The sequence below is a fragment of the Lissotriton helveticus genome, chromosome 4_1 (genome assembly GCF_964261635.1).
Source record: "Lissotriton helveticus chromosome 4_1, aLisHel1.1, whole genome shotgun sequence".
NCBI classification, from domain to species: Eukaryota; Metazoa; Chordata; class Amphibia; order Caudata; family Salamandridae; genus Lissotriton; species Lissotriton helveticus.
In genome coordinates, this window is record NC_136063.1 from 2,098,524,907 (window position 1) to 2,098,540,308 (window position 15,402).

The 15,402-nt window shown below is 47.6% G+C and overlaps 1 protein-coding gene across 4 annotated transcripts in view; it reads right to left on the minus strand.

The window, feature by feature from the left end:
• SMARCA1 (SNF2 related chromatin remodeling ATPase 1) overlaps positions 1-15,402 on the minus strand; it is a 2,556,005-nt gene that overhangs the window by 805,897 nt on the left and 1,734,706 nt on the right. For all 4 annotated transcript variants that reach the window (XM_078688758.1, XM_078688761.1, XM_078688757.1 and 1 more), the window contains one exon: positions 6,702-6,850. In XM_078688758.1, coding sequence (XP_078544884.1) covers positions 6,702-6,850 — 149 coding nt within the window. The remainder of the gene's footprint in view (positions 1-6,701; positions 6,851-15,402) is intronic.

Sequence of the window (15,402 nt, forward strand, 5' to 3'; positions counted from 1 at the left end):
CAGAAGATCAAAGTAATGGAGTTTGGCAATGGCCCTCCATTTTGGAATGCAGCCTGGTGGCCAATGGAGGCAGGAGAGTGTCCATCACCAGTGGACAAGATGAGAAATCTGGGTGTGGTCTGGGACACACAGCTTAATTTCTCCGCTCAGATTAACCAAGTCACCTCGGCATATTATTTCATATTAAATATCTTACAGAAGACCCTACCATTTCTTCCAATGGAGCTGAGGAATACTGTTGTGGTTGCTCTTGTACTGTCTCTCATTGATTATTGTAATGCCCTTTATTTAGGGATTGATAAACGTCAGCTGACTTAGCTGCAGTACCTTCAGAATACTGCTGCTCGGGCATTACTTAACATTCCTAAATCCAATCATATTTCTGGGGCCATTAGGACCCTTCATTGGTTCCCTGTCAAGCAGAGTATTGAATTTAAGGCTCTTTGCCTGGTCACCAAAACCCTGTATGGTGGTGGTTCTCTGGCGTACCGCAACTTTTTCCAATGGTATTGTCCAGGGCGCTCTTTAAGGTCTGCTAATCAGGCCTTGGTTAAAATTCCGAAATGGAGGAAAGCCAAATGGGGTGGCAGATGCCTCTCATACTTGGCTCCCAAACTCCGGAACAGGCTGCCGTTGGATATTAGATCTCAACCAACTCGTTCCAAATTCCGTGGCCTTTTAAAAAAAGGCTTTTCTCGGTTTAGTAGTGGAGCTTGTACCTATGGACTCACTCGTTTTTCTATGCTTCCCAAGAGCCAAGACGCCTCAGCAATCAAGCGCTATATAAAACCCTCACTTACTTACTTACTAACTCTCACACAGTCACTCCCCTCTCATCGCGCGCTCACAATTTGCTGTGCATGAGGTCTATGGTGTCTGCACACCATGCAACAGAGATGCTCCATCTCCCAAAGCGGATTGGGTGGAGGGACAACACGCTGACAAGGTGACGTCCACCACCTCCAGTGACAGCTGAAAGGAACTTATGAGGCCCTACAGGGCAATGTGGATGCTGAAGAGTCAAGGTGACCTCAGGCACATCCATTTTACTGGACAATTCTCCCTCACAATTATCCTCGACAATAAAACAATATGATTTGAATGGGCAAAAGCTGGTTTTAGCCTTGGAACATCTTGGCTTCTGAGTATCAAATGGCATAACAAAAGATGATACGCCTCCGCGTTGGACTTATCAGGGGGTATATGCCCAGTCAATATTAGATTACACAATCTTAATGCTTCCATCGCTGGCTTGCATGGGGAAATATACAATCAAGTACTCATTCATACCAGGTCCTTCAACTAGAAATAAACTACCCAAAACATCAATCAGCCCCCATTGAGACGGGTCATCTGATTACAACTAATTTGAAACATATGCGATGGTCAGCAGAAACACTTCCAGAACTAACATTGCTAGCAAAAAAATTAATCGAAACAAAGATTGCGCATGGCAGCATTTCAGTAGTAAACTGGTCCATTTTCACCAACAAATGATTATTTCAAGCACCTAAAATCAATTATGCTCAGAAAACAAGGAACAAGCACATTGTAAAAATTTCACGTAAAGCCTACTTGCTTAGAAAAGAACTGAGAAAGGCGGTCAGGAAAAACAAGACACCGAAAGGCCCAAATCACGCACGGGAAAATATAAAGACTATCAGGAAGCGGTACACAATGCAAATCTGGACGGACCAGAAAACACAATAGGAGATATTCTGGACAAAGTTACTTTCCTGTGCCAAATCAACTAACCACAGACTATTTTGGGAACTAGTAAATGGTATAAAAAGATCAAAAGAAGTAATAAATAATGCTTCTGTAACAGAGACAGGATGGGTATTACATTTATGCAAAATATTTGAAGACCTCACACCATTCCTTATGAGCGAAACGGACAACTATAATACTCTGAGCCTACACACTCCGGAAAGAACCTAACCGGACCACAAGGCCTCAATACCAGCCCAGCCCTACCATTAGCCCCCGCCAGTCAACACCACATGGTACAAAATACATCCAGAATAATAAAATTGGGCCGAAACGATGGGGCTCCTGGCCCAAATGATATCCCGCAGGCTATCTTTCGGTGTGATCCTGATTATTAGGCAATTCCGTTAGCGGGCCTTTATAAAGAGATCCGTATAACAAATACCCATCCCTTGAGCTGGAAAGGGTCAATCATCAATCCGATCTACAAGGGAGGTGGCAGGTCGGACTCGGCAAACTACAGGCTAATTGCACTAATAGATGTTGAAGCCAAATATTATGCATCATTAATCCTGGAGGACTTGGTAGAATGGTCTAACACAAACAGGCCGATTCCATTCAACCAAACAGGATTTCGCAAAAGATGTGACAAAACAACAAATATCTTAGCCCTGGCCACAATAGTGGATAAGTGCAAACGCCTGCAAAGAAAACTACAACTATGTTTTATGGACTTTAAAGCTGCGTTCGACCGTGGGAATCGTGGCCTGTTATGGAGTAATTTATGGAAATTTGGTCTTCCCGAAACAATACTATGACCCCTAATACAATTGTACACAAGCACGTGGGTCCGTGTAAAAATAGCAAACGATACATAATTGTCCAGGAAGAGACAAACAGAAATTGGATTAAAACAAGGCTGTGTGTTAGCCCCCCATTTATTCAATCTATTTATGGCACATCTCTCACCATGACTGGACCAGGCAAATACACATTCGCCCCGCCTGGCCACATTGTCCATAATGCATCTTTCGCTTTCGTATGCCGATGACATAGTCTTGCTTAGTCTAACAAGAATAGGCTTACAGAGAGCACTTAATGAGCTACTAACGTTCGCCAAGACTAACGCCCTAAAAATTAACATCACAAAAACAAAAACTATGTCAATCATGAATTTCTCGTGACAACAATATCAATTTAAGCTGGGCGAAAACAAGCCTTGGAATAGCTATTACATATAAATAACTGGGGGTATATATAGACAATTGATTAAATTTCCAATTTCAGAAACAATATTTGCAAAAAAAAGGTAATGGCCTTATCTATGCCTTCTGTGCCCTTGCAAAAAAGTTACAGGGTCCCTCCTTTAAGCCGCTAATAGAAGTGATGGCTGCGAAATTACTACCTACAGTAACTTATGCGAGGATAGCACTAAATGGCAAGGACGCAAAACTCCTAGGCTCGCTGCAAACAAAGATAAGGAGATAGGGAGAAAATACACCGCAATTAAAACCTGATACAAACTTTGGCAGGTTTGATCTAACATTTTAAATGATGCCTTGTGGCGTGCTCAGGAAGATGATCCAAGTTCAAGTCACGGAAAATTCCTGAAAACCGCACTGAAGGAAACCAACACGACTGAACTATGGGCTCAGAACCCCTCCTTCCAAGTCTTTCGCAGATTGACAAAGCGGCCAAGCTTCAATAATTATTAGAAGATAAACAAATTTTAGCCAAAAGATCCCACGCTTGGATGGTTCTCCAATCATATACATCATTACGACCGGCGGAATATCTCAGTACAACATATTCGCCTCATCTGAAACAAAAGTTAATGCTGATTATATCTGGGGTACTGCCGAGTTTGGCCGACCAACCAGCATGGAAGTATAACGGCGTCGAAACGTGTAGCTTATGTGGTGCAGCATGGCAAGATTTTATTCACCTCGTTTGTGTCTGCCCCATATTAAAATCGGACTGAGTGTTGCTTCTAAAAAAAATGCTTTTAATGATAGGGGCATTCGAACTTGCAGATCATCCATTATTAAAGGACCCTCAATTGTCCTGTAAGCTGCTGACATTTTTATTACTTTGTGAAAAAACCAAATGGCCGATGGAATTAGACACCTCCAACCCAGTAATGTCTAGCAAACCCTGTTGAAATTTTAAAATGCTAAATGTTTTAATGCCAACATCTGATGAAACAACAAATCTGTCAATAATCTTATGATACACAATCATCCCCTGCTTTTAAAATAAGTAACATGCTCTTCTTCTATATTTTAAACCATTTTTTATGTTTGTAAATTGTAGGACCTTTACATCCATCACAACATTGTTATGGTTTTTATTAACTTAAACAATAAAGTACTGAATTGACTACTGGATATGGCATCTGTTTTGTCGGTGTGCTCTTCAGGTGGACACAGGAGACATCATCTGCCAAACCAGTTATTGAATGGGTCAAAAAAGCATGCACTGTATTTTGAATCCTGCAATGTGTTTATTAGCTGCCTTGTTATATTTTAGGCTGGTGTGTGCTGTACATACCATGTTATATCACATTTGTAGTTTATGTATAGCGTTCAATGCATAAACTCTAATACTTTATGGTAATGGTATTGTATATACTGCTGTAATAGGTACTGGGCTTGAAAATATTGCTTGCATTGCATACAGTGGGGCGATGGCAGTGTTGTCAAATTGTTAATATAGGTACTTGGATGTACAATGTCGCGCAGCTGCTGGAAATGGGGCCTCAACAAGCATTAGGCTTGCTTTATTCACTGAGGGTCCAGGACTGGGTGGGCACCATTTGAAGGACAGGGCTCACTTCAGGGAGGATCCAGGTGGAGTGTTCAAGGTTGCTGGAGCTTGTTGTGTCGCCGTTGCTCAGCACAGAAGGCCAGTCTACTAGCCTTTGGGGGCCACTCTAATTGTTCTGAGATCAAACAGCAAGTCAGGCTTCAAGCAGCAGGGCAGTCCTCTGGTAGCAGATGGGGAGTCTTGTGATGTACAAGCAGGCCTCAAGCAGCAGGTCAGTCTTTTGAAGTACAAGGCTGTAATTCTGCCAGTCTCTGAAGAGGGCAAAACGTTTAGACTTCCCTCCACATTTTGTTCTGGAAATTTCCTTCCTCCCCTTTTAGGGGTGACAAAAGACTTGTGTCAAGTTCTTTTTGAGTGTGCTGAAAGTAGCCCCTTTGCAATGTAATTGGGTCAGAGAACAGCTCCGCCCCTCCCATCCTGACAGTCCCACTATGACTCACTGTAGGTAGGAATGCAAAAAGGCTGCAGGCACCAAATGGTTAGTACAGGAAAATGCCAACGTTCTAAAAGTTTCATTTTCAGAATTGTGACTTATAATCAGACTTTACCATTAAAGAGAATAAGAGAATTTTAAATTACAATTCATTTGAGTCCAAAAATGATATTTCTAACTGCTCCCAGCACTTATATCACCTATTGTATGTTAGAAAGTAAGCACGTATTATCTAAAGGGAGAGATAGGCCTTCAAGTGGTGAAAAAAGAGGTTTTCACTACCAGGATATGTAAACTTAAAAAATACATGTACTACTTTCTGAATACATTGTCTTACAGCACATGAGGAACCGAAATCCGAGACATATTCTAGAGACAGTTGGCATTGATGGACTGCTGAGCCATACGTTCTGCCAAGAATTATTGAAGGAAAGATCATAGACGATGGTCCAGATGCGAAGAAATCCTGAATGATTAGGCTCACAGGTGAAGGGTGAACTGATAGGAAGGGTGGATCACTTGGACCTGGGCGATAGCCTTGTACCGCCAGCTTCTTGACATCAGGAGTAGAAGTTGTTTTTTCCCATGGTGCCAGGACCGGGTATAAAAGGCCATTATTGAAGTTCAGCAAGGTGCTGCACCCACTGGGACTTATGTTCCGCTGCAGTACCCCATATATGCCATCTGGTGTGCTTTACCAGCAGGATGCCGGATACCATCAGACCCACCACCCTCATTGTTAGTCTCGCCAAAATCCGGGATTGAGGTTGAAACCTCAAGATTATAGTCTGGATATTATGGACTCTCTCTGCTCATGGAGAGCAGGAGTGGAACTGCACTGTATTCAGAATGATTCCAATGAAGTGCAACATCTGAGAAGGGAGTCAGGTGTGACTTCAACATGTTGACAGTGAACCCCAGCAAATGCAAAAGGTCAGCCGTAGTCTGGAGTTGGGTGGCGAATGCATGGGGAGAGGTAGGGGAAGACTGGAACCTCTGACCAACCTCTGCAGATGAGCTGCAAACACCGCCATCACTTTTGTTAACACAGGAAGTTGCACTGGTGAGGCCAAAAGGGAGCACAATTAATTGAACATGCTTGTGACCTATCAAGAACTGCAGGAAATACCTGTGGGCTCGCAGAACAAGGATATCAACATAAGAGTCCTGAAAATCCAATGCCACTTTCCAGTCTCCAGAGCAGACAAGACCTGAGCCAGGGTGAGCTTTTTAATTTCTCTTCCCATAGAAAGGCCTTGAGAGAGAACAGATCCATGATAGGATGAAGTCCTCTGTCCTTTTTCTGCTCTAGAAAGTAGCAGGAATAGCAACCGTAACCTACTTCTGGTGCAGGCAATCTCTCTTCAATGCCTTGACTAGGGTAGTAAGCACAATATACATCCAATTACAAAACAATATGCTCACAATGGATATTGCAATACTGGACCTATTCCTAACGCCTTGTCATCCCTTTGTGTCAGAAAACAGCCTTACCCTTCTCTGTTCTCACAATGGCTTGTGTTTTCGACAAAATTGATTATTTTTTCCGCTTTTTTATAAGGGCATATAAAGGAAGCATTGGCTACTCTTTGGTCGACAGGAATCAGGAATAGTGCCCAATACATGGGTGGGTGGACTGCGATTAATTTTATTATTGACTTATAGGCATATTTATTAATTAAGATTCTGCTGATCATAACAATCTCTTCTGAAATTCACCCAAAAGTCTCACCTTCTTTTCACCTCTTTCCAAAATCGTAGTGATGTCTTCATCTGTGAGCTCACTGTCTTTGGATGCGAAAACATGGGTAGCTCCATGTCGGATCATCTGTAACATTTCATCCTTTCCCAGTTTATTTGACTGCTGGTCTATCAGTCTTCCTAGCATAAAAACATGTAAATATTGATAAGTCCTCCAAATGCAAGAGCTAATTATAAACAGACAGCAAACCAACTTGAAAAAAAGGTTTTCTGCAATGTCTAAGAGATACAGAAATCAGTAACTAATAGAGGTATTCTGAAAATAGCGATGACAAAAACAATTTAGGATTTCCAGATAAAGATTATGTAAAATATGCACATAGATCAAATTATTTTTTGCACTGTATTAAATGCTTAAGAAATGGAGTACATACATTCTGCTCAAAATACATAAAAAAATATAGCACAACACTAAAATGAAGAGCATATGAAATCTGTATTTTTTATGTCAGTACTAAGAAGTAGAACACATATGTTACATATTAAAAATATGAGATAAAACTAAGCATGACGCAAAATCAGTCTGCTCTTATTCTTATTACAACTATAACATCCAAAGTGCAAAGCAGAGTTTTTTCTTTGTTGTAGCAAAAGGTATTCGAGGATCACATTTTCGTTATTGTTCTAAACTTAATCAGAAAATATATGCTATACAAACCTTAGTTGTTTTATACATATTTGCAATGGTGGAAGAATCTTTACCTAATGAACAAGTTACTTACCTTTGGTAACGCCTTATCTGGTACCTTGCTGCAGATTCCTTACATGTAAATTTCCCCAGGCGTCAGCCTGGATCCAGAAGATTTTTTGTGAACCGTGAGATTTTCCCTGCATGCCGGTAGGTGGCGTCAGTCAGCTCTGCCTGGCGTAGTTGGGGCGTTCGCTCTGGTAGTGATGTCTGTGTCACCCATATAGGTGCACCGACGTAGGTTAATTTTCATGACTTTCCACGCCAGAAAGGAGGAGCCATGAAGTACACTGACTCTAGTGTGTCTAAAATCGGGCCCTGGAGGGGCGTGGCCAAGATGGCGATCTGAACGGTCGCAGATCCCGAAGGCTCCTCGTTCCTGGCCCCTAACACGGCCAAAGTTCTGATTCAGCCCCCCGTAGTGCATCACGGACGGTGGGGCGACGGGCGGGAGTGCCGGGGCAACTTCAGGAGCGGTGGTGGTTGGCGTACGCTCCCAGATCTCACTCAGAGCGGCTCAGCAAGAGAGGAAATGGCGACCTTGCCGGAAGCCCAATAGCGCCTGAGAGAGGCGGTTTCGGCGGATCACCAGTGGAGATAGCAGCAGACCAGGCGGCAGTGGAACTGGGAGGCAGCCTGCTTCATGCCAAGCGAGTGCCAGCAGCTCAGATGGCCTGGCAGAGAAGGAGGTGACCAGCACTAGCGGGGGGCGCCGAACCCCCCATGGGCCACAGCAGGAACTAGAGGGCCCGGTGCCCCCAAGGAACAATCGAGGAGGAACAGCGCAGATGACCCCCAATGGTGTGGCGCAACAGTAACTGAACACAAAGGGAGAGATACCTCCAAGCAGTGCCATACAGCCTCCTTTTTCGGCCTGGGCAGCCCCGGGAGGCGCCGAACTCAATGGCGGGACGGGACTAATAGATTAGCAGCAGACGGCCTTCCTAGGCAAGGGCCCGGTGCACCACAAGAGCAATCGGAGCAGAGCAGTGCACGGTGACCCCTACAGGGGTGGCGCAACGGGGGCAGAGATCACAGAGAGAGCCCATCCCGATCATTGCCGCATAGCCCCCCTCACCAACTTTAGCAGTCCCGGGAGGCATGGAACTAAAATGGCAGGAAGGGCTTAACGGCCCCATCAGAGAACGTAGCACCAAGCGGATGGAGGCGTCGTTGCCACGAAACGACAGTGTAAAAGCGGGGCTGCCCAAACTATAGACAGGTGAAAATTGATGCAGCCATAGGGCATTGGCGGCGACCGAGAGCTGCGCCACAGAGGGCGGACATCTACCTTCCGGGCAGCAGTGATAATTGAAGGCGCAGCTCACGGGCCTCCCCCGGGCGCGCAACTAGTGCAATAGCGGATCAACTCCACACACCCCTCCCCCCCAATCGCTGGGAACAACATGTGGATGTTAATAGATTGGAGGGGCTGTGCACCGACCGGGCCAGGCCCCTTCTTGTGCTGCGAGGTGCACACTGCTACCAAGCGAAGTAGGGGTGGCACGAAGCTCGATACTGGCAGAGACAGTGGAGCGGGCTGTGGGCACATCAGCCACCAACCTTTGTAACCCTGCTACACGCATGGCCAACACTACATCAGGGCCTACTTACACCAGAGAACTGCACTGCTTGAACAATCTCCAACAGCCAGAGGCACAACAGGAATCGATACCCAGCAGATTGAGGAACTGGAGGACATCGGAGAACAGGAAGTCCCGCAACGCAGAGTAGAGGACAAGCCACAATACGTTGCTCTGACTCACGGTCCACTCGGACCCGCACAACACATTGCAGCGCTGCCCTAGTGGCAAACCCATGGATCAGGGGAGGAAGCTAGATCCTGGCTGTCAGGAGGCCCCACCATGTCCATGCTGCGGAAAAAGGGGGAGAGATCCCTGAAAGAAATGCTCACAAAGGTTGCCATGGCAGGGGAAAAAGGGGGGCAGACGTCTCCGGCCCCTAAGGCACACACGGACCACTGAGATGGAGAGGTGCCGATTATACGTGCATTCCTTGAAACCCTCTGCAACACCATTTGGGAGGATTTTCAGACGCTTAAGCAGGAAGTGGCGGGAGAAGTGAGAGAGATACGCAGATATGGACGAGATCGGGGAGCGAGTGGCCGCTATGGAAGACAGAGATCAAGCCAAAGGGGAAGAGACTGAGCAACTACAGCAGGAACTCATCAGACTGAAAGACCAACAGATATACCTGCAGGCTCACGCAGAGGACCTTGAAAACAGGTCACGGCGCAATAACATCCACGTCCGAGGAGTCCCACAGAAAGAAGGGTCCGATGTCGCCAGGTACTTTTTTCAAGATCCGGGGCTTGCAGTCCCCCGTTCTCATATGGTCGTATCAGTATATCCCATGCCACCCTGGGTTGTTTGCCAGCCCACACCAGCCGCAACACCAGCGCGTGCAGCTGTTTGAAAAAAGCCTGTGAGAGCACCATTGGTATGTTACTGAACAGGAACAGAAAACGGGGGAGTACCGTCATTTTCAGCAATGAAATTCGGCCCATTAAGGAGAGGGGAGACTCTTCCACTTTTCCACGTCATCCCCCAGTTTGGAAACCGCCACCCCGTAGTTCTCTCGCAGGACCACTTCTGAATCTGTATGAAGTTGTATTCCCAGGTAGCGGACCGCATCTGTGGTCCACTGGATAGGATACTCCGATTCTACCCGACTCGTGAATGGTGTGAGCGGAGACATTACTGTTTTACTCCAATTAACTTTAATGCCTGAGTGTGAGCTAAACAGTACCACCTCCCTCAGCACTCTGGGAAGGTTGTCTTCTGGGTTCCTCACATAAAGCAGGGCGTCATCTGCGTATGTGGACACAATTAAATTGTACTTTGTAAATCTAATTCCCCGGTGACTATGGTATTCTCTTAATGCGCAAGCCAGTGGTTCCGCTACGAGTGCATATAGGAGAGGGGAAAGCGGGCAACCTTGCCGAGTGCCACGTCAAATATTAAAGGTTTCAGTCGTAACCGCGCCAATCCTAACTCTAGCAGTTGGTGAATTATAAAGCGTGTTTACAAGTTGAAGAAAGAGGTCTCCCACCCCCATGCACTGCAGCAGTGCTCGCAGGAAGGGCCACTCAACGGAGTGAAATGCCTTTTCCATGTTGAGAAAAACCGCTACTGCCGGTATGTCCTGCCGAGTACGTTGGAATGCTGCAAACACTGTGCGCAGGTTGTAAGTCAGGGTACGGCCAGGAACGAAGCCTGCCTGTTCGGGCACCACCAGTAACGGGATCAGAGGGCTGATATGATTAGCAAGAACCTTTGCGAAGACTTTGGCATCAACATTGAGTAGAGATAACAGCCGATAGGAGGCACAGTCCTCTGGGGGTTTACCTGGTTTCAGTAATGTTACAATGGTAGCTTCCCGCATAGTGGGAGGCATCTCCCTGCATTCCGCAACCTGTTCCACCAGCTGTAGTAATTTAGGGATCAGTAAGTCCGGGAATGCTTTATAAAACGAAGCCGGAAAACCGTCATTTCCCGGAGCACTGCTGGCCTTCATGGAGGACAGCGCCAGGACTATCTCTTCCCTTTCAAACGGGCAGACGAGGAACGCTCGATGAGAGTCGGTAAGCCAGGGCAACTTAATATACCCGAGATAGTCAAGAATGCTACTATCCGGGATGGTCCCCCTGGATGAGTATAAGGCGGCATAATAGTCCCGAAAGAGTTCCGCCTTCTGCTCAGCAGTCAACTCGTCTCCCTGCCCAGATGAATGTGTCATAGGAGGGGGCGAATGTTGTCTACACCGCTTGGCCAAGTTAGACAGCACTGTACCGGGACGCTCCCCCTCGCCATAGGAGCGAGCTATAGCGTATTTCCCCAGATACTTTACTTCCGAGTCTGCTTCCTCATTATATTCTCGAACCGTCTGTGCTAGTTCTTGAGTCAGGTCTGCACTTGTATCCCGTACCATCCGCTCCTCTATATCGCGGAGTCGAGCCTCCAACAGCTTCAAGCGATCTAGGATGGACCGAAGTACTCCGTTATGCTTGGAGATTATAACCCCTCGAATGTATGTTTTGAAGGACTCCCACACTGTAAGGAATGAGTCCACTGTGCCCTCGTTCTTACTAAAAAATTCTTCTATATCCGTCGTGAGTTCGCCCCGAAAGGCGTCGTCAAGTAAGGCGTACGGTGGCATACACCATGAGAAGGGAGGGGGGCGTGTCCGCAACGCGGTCAGTGTTACCAGCACCGGAGAGTGATCTGAGTATGTGCGCGGGAGTGTGACGCAAGCACGCACTCTGGAGAGGAGGTGTGCGGAAAGAAGCCAATAATCGAACCTGGTATGTAGATTATGTTGTGAGTAGTAGTGAGTGTAGCCACCCTTCCCCGGGTGCCTATCCCTCCAGACATCCTGTAGTCCAAGTCTAGTCATTTCTACTGTGAGCAGACGGGAAGACGCCGAGGGGCGTCTGCAAGGCCCGTCCGATCTGTCCAAGTCTGGCTGTAGCGTAAGATTAAAGTCGCCACCCCACAGGACATGCTCCCCACCAAGGTCTCTGATTTTATTAGCCAGCACCGTGTAAAAGGAAGGACAGTCAAAATTAGGGCCATACGTGTTGACAACAGTCAAAGTTGTACCCTTCCCAGTACAGCTAGTGATAACGTACCTACCCTCCGCATCCGTCCACAAGGGTGTAAATATCAAGCCTGACTTAGGGTTTACCCATGTGAGCACTCCCCTAGCATTGGATGTAAAACCAACCGCGTGCACTCTGCCATGGAGACCCCTATATCGCAGTGTGGGACTATCACGGCCGAGGTGCGTCTCTTGCAGCAACGCAATGTCAACACCATGCCGAGTGAGGTACTGCAGGACCTTCCTAACTTTTCTATGATCATTCAGTCCCCGGACATTCCACGTTATAATCGTTATAGTATCAAGGTCTCGAGCATTCGGGGTCTGGATGGGGGGAGCGTCGCGCACACAGTCGCTGTCAGCGACCAAGAAAGTTTGCGTCATAGTACTGTTGATGTCTATTTCTAGCCACTATGGTGTCTCTACGTGCAATGAAGCAACTCACAGCGTACATTACTACCATGCCAACATAGGTCTCCAATGCAATTAATACCCTTACAAAACCTACAATCAGTATCAACAACCATGAACTTGGAGAAGCATAGAGCAAACCCTCCCCCACCCACGCTTGCCCAACCCCAACCTGGCCGCGCCTTTCAGCCCAATCACCCCACCCATCCCAGAACAGTTCTAGAAGCAACACCCCCACCCCTCTCCCGCCAACCCCACCCATGCTAAGCATTCCGCAAAAAACAATGCAAATCGTAAACCAATTACCCTAGTAAAGCAATTTCGTGCTGGAATGTGGAGTATACACAGGGGCGAGGTTGCCAGCACATGCTGAGTCTATAGCAAAGCAAAACAAGAGTACACATTGCCACCCCTGTATCCCGCCTCTCCGTCTCGGTATGGGTAAAAAAATACCAAAATGAATCCCCCGTAGGCATGCAGCGCCCCCAGCATAATGAACACAGCATTGAACAGGATTAATGGAGCATTTTAGAAAAAAGCAAAGAGAGATGCCAAAATGCCTGTATCCCCCTTGCAACCTCTATAATCCCTACAGAAGAGTCTAATAAAATCCAAATTCAAATGGTACCACAGCTGTAGTTGCCGTGTCGACCTCCCAGCCGCGAGGCAGCCCGCCACCGCCCCCACACACAGGGAGAGGCCCACGGCTTGATTGTTCGCAGCCCCAACACATAGGAGGCTACGCCCTGGAAGTGTCCCATCAATCCATAGTTCTGGTTCGGGGAACTCAGTACAGCTCTATTCCACATTACTCATGGACAATGTCACGGTCCAAGATTCGCCTGCAAGGTGCGACAGCCCCACCGGGACCTCGTGCACTGCCCACCCCGCAATCTCAAACCTCACCACTTCCAATACCTTCCTCGATAACAGCGAGCAGTCTCAGTCCTGCTTCTCCATGGGATTGCCATCCTCCGCTTCCACGTCCTCTTCTCGGCGCCCGGTTTTCTCGTTGCGTCTCCAGCCCTTCATTGCTTTTTGCAGCGCTTTCGGATCGGTGAAAATGGTAGATCGCCCTTGCCTGTTGACTCTCAGCTTCGCGGGGTACAGCATCGCATAGTCGATCCCCCAATCACGTAGTTGCCGTTTCATGGGCACAAACTACCCCCTCGCCTCCTGCACACGTGCGGTGAAATCCGGAAATAGGGACAACACAGAGCCTTCATAATGTAGCGGTTGCTTCTCCCAGGCTAATTTCAGTGCTGTGTCCCTGTCCCTGTAGTTAAGGAGCTTAGCCACTATGGGACGCGGAGGGGCCCCTGGCTTCGGTTTAGGGCCAAGGAAACGGTGAGCTCTCTCCACGACAAACATTGTAGAAAATGCATCATCTCCCAGCAGTTTTTTCAGGAGTGACTCTACAAATAGCTCCATGTTGCCCGTGGCGACTATTTCCGAAAGGCCCGTAAGACGTATATTACATCTGCGGGAACGGGCCTCCAAGTCCTCCGCCTTATCCTGTAGGACTTGAAGCACCCTCCCCAGCTGCTTCTGCTCCGAGTCCAGTGTTGTATGCGCCTCCTCTACCTCACCAATCCTACGTTCGGACATGTCAATGCGTTCGGCATGCTTATCTATCCTCTCCGCCATCCTGTCCATACGGTATGTGAGGGCGTCCATCTTGGTGCCCAAAGACGCAATACTGCCCTGCAAGTTCTTCTCCATGTTAAGCAAAAGCCCTCTGATGTCAGACTCAACATTGTCGCCCATACCAGAACTGCCAGCTTCGTCAATGAACTCTTCGGGAGGAGGCTCAGTCATTTTGGCTTTTTTGGCAACATCAAAATTAAGTTTTGGTTGTGATCTATCTGGGCGCCCCATGACGGCTCAAGGGTCGCACCACGCGGTCACCTGCCGTGTCCTGCCGCGTCCCAACGATCGTTGCAGCTCAGCTCTCCGTGTTCGTCTGTCAATGGCCTCCTCAGCGTCCGAGGACGTCCTGACCCCCAGTTGTGCGCAAGTCCTCTTCAGGCCTCACGGGCACCCATCGGTCTCACCTATCTTATGTTGTGAGGAGTAGTGAGTGTAGCCACCCTTCCCCGGGTGCCTATCCCTCCAGACATCCTGTAGTCCAAGTCTAGTCATTTCTACTGTGAGCAGACAGGAAGACGCCGAGGGGCGTCTGCAAGGCCCGTCCGATCTGTCCAAGTCTGGCTGTAGCGTAAGATTAAAGTCACCACCCCACAGGACATGCTCCCCACCAAGGTCTCTGATTTTATTAGCCAGCACCGTGTAAAAGGAAGGACAGTCAAAATTAGGTCCATACGTGTTGACAACAGTCAAAGTTGTACCCTTCCCAGTACAGCTAGTGATAACGTACCTACCCTCCGCATCCGTCGACAAGGGTGTAAATATCAAGCCTGACTTAGGGTTTACCCATGTGAGCACTCCCCTAGCATTGGATGTAAAACCAACCGCGTGCACTCTGCCATGGAGACCCCTATATCGCAGTGTGGGACTATCACGGCCGAGGTGCGTCTCTTGCAGCAACGCAATGTCAACACCATGCCGAGTGAGGTACTGCAGGACCTTCCTAACTTTTCTATGATCATTCAGTCCCCGGACATTCCACGTTATAATCGTTATAGTATCAAGGTCTCGAGCATTCGGGGTCTGGATGGGGGGAGCGTCGCGCACACAGTCGCTGTCAGCGACCAAGAAAGTTTGCGTCATAGTACTGTTGATGTCTATTTCTAGCCACTATGGTGTCTCTACGTGCAATGAAGCAACTCACAGCGTACCTTACTACCATGCCAACATAGGTCTCCAATGCAATTAATACCCTTACAAAACCTACAATCAGTATCAACAACCATGAACTTGGAGAAGCATAGAGCAAACCCTCCCCCCACCCACGCTTGCCCAACCCCAACCTGGCCGCGCCTTTCAGCCCAAT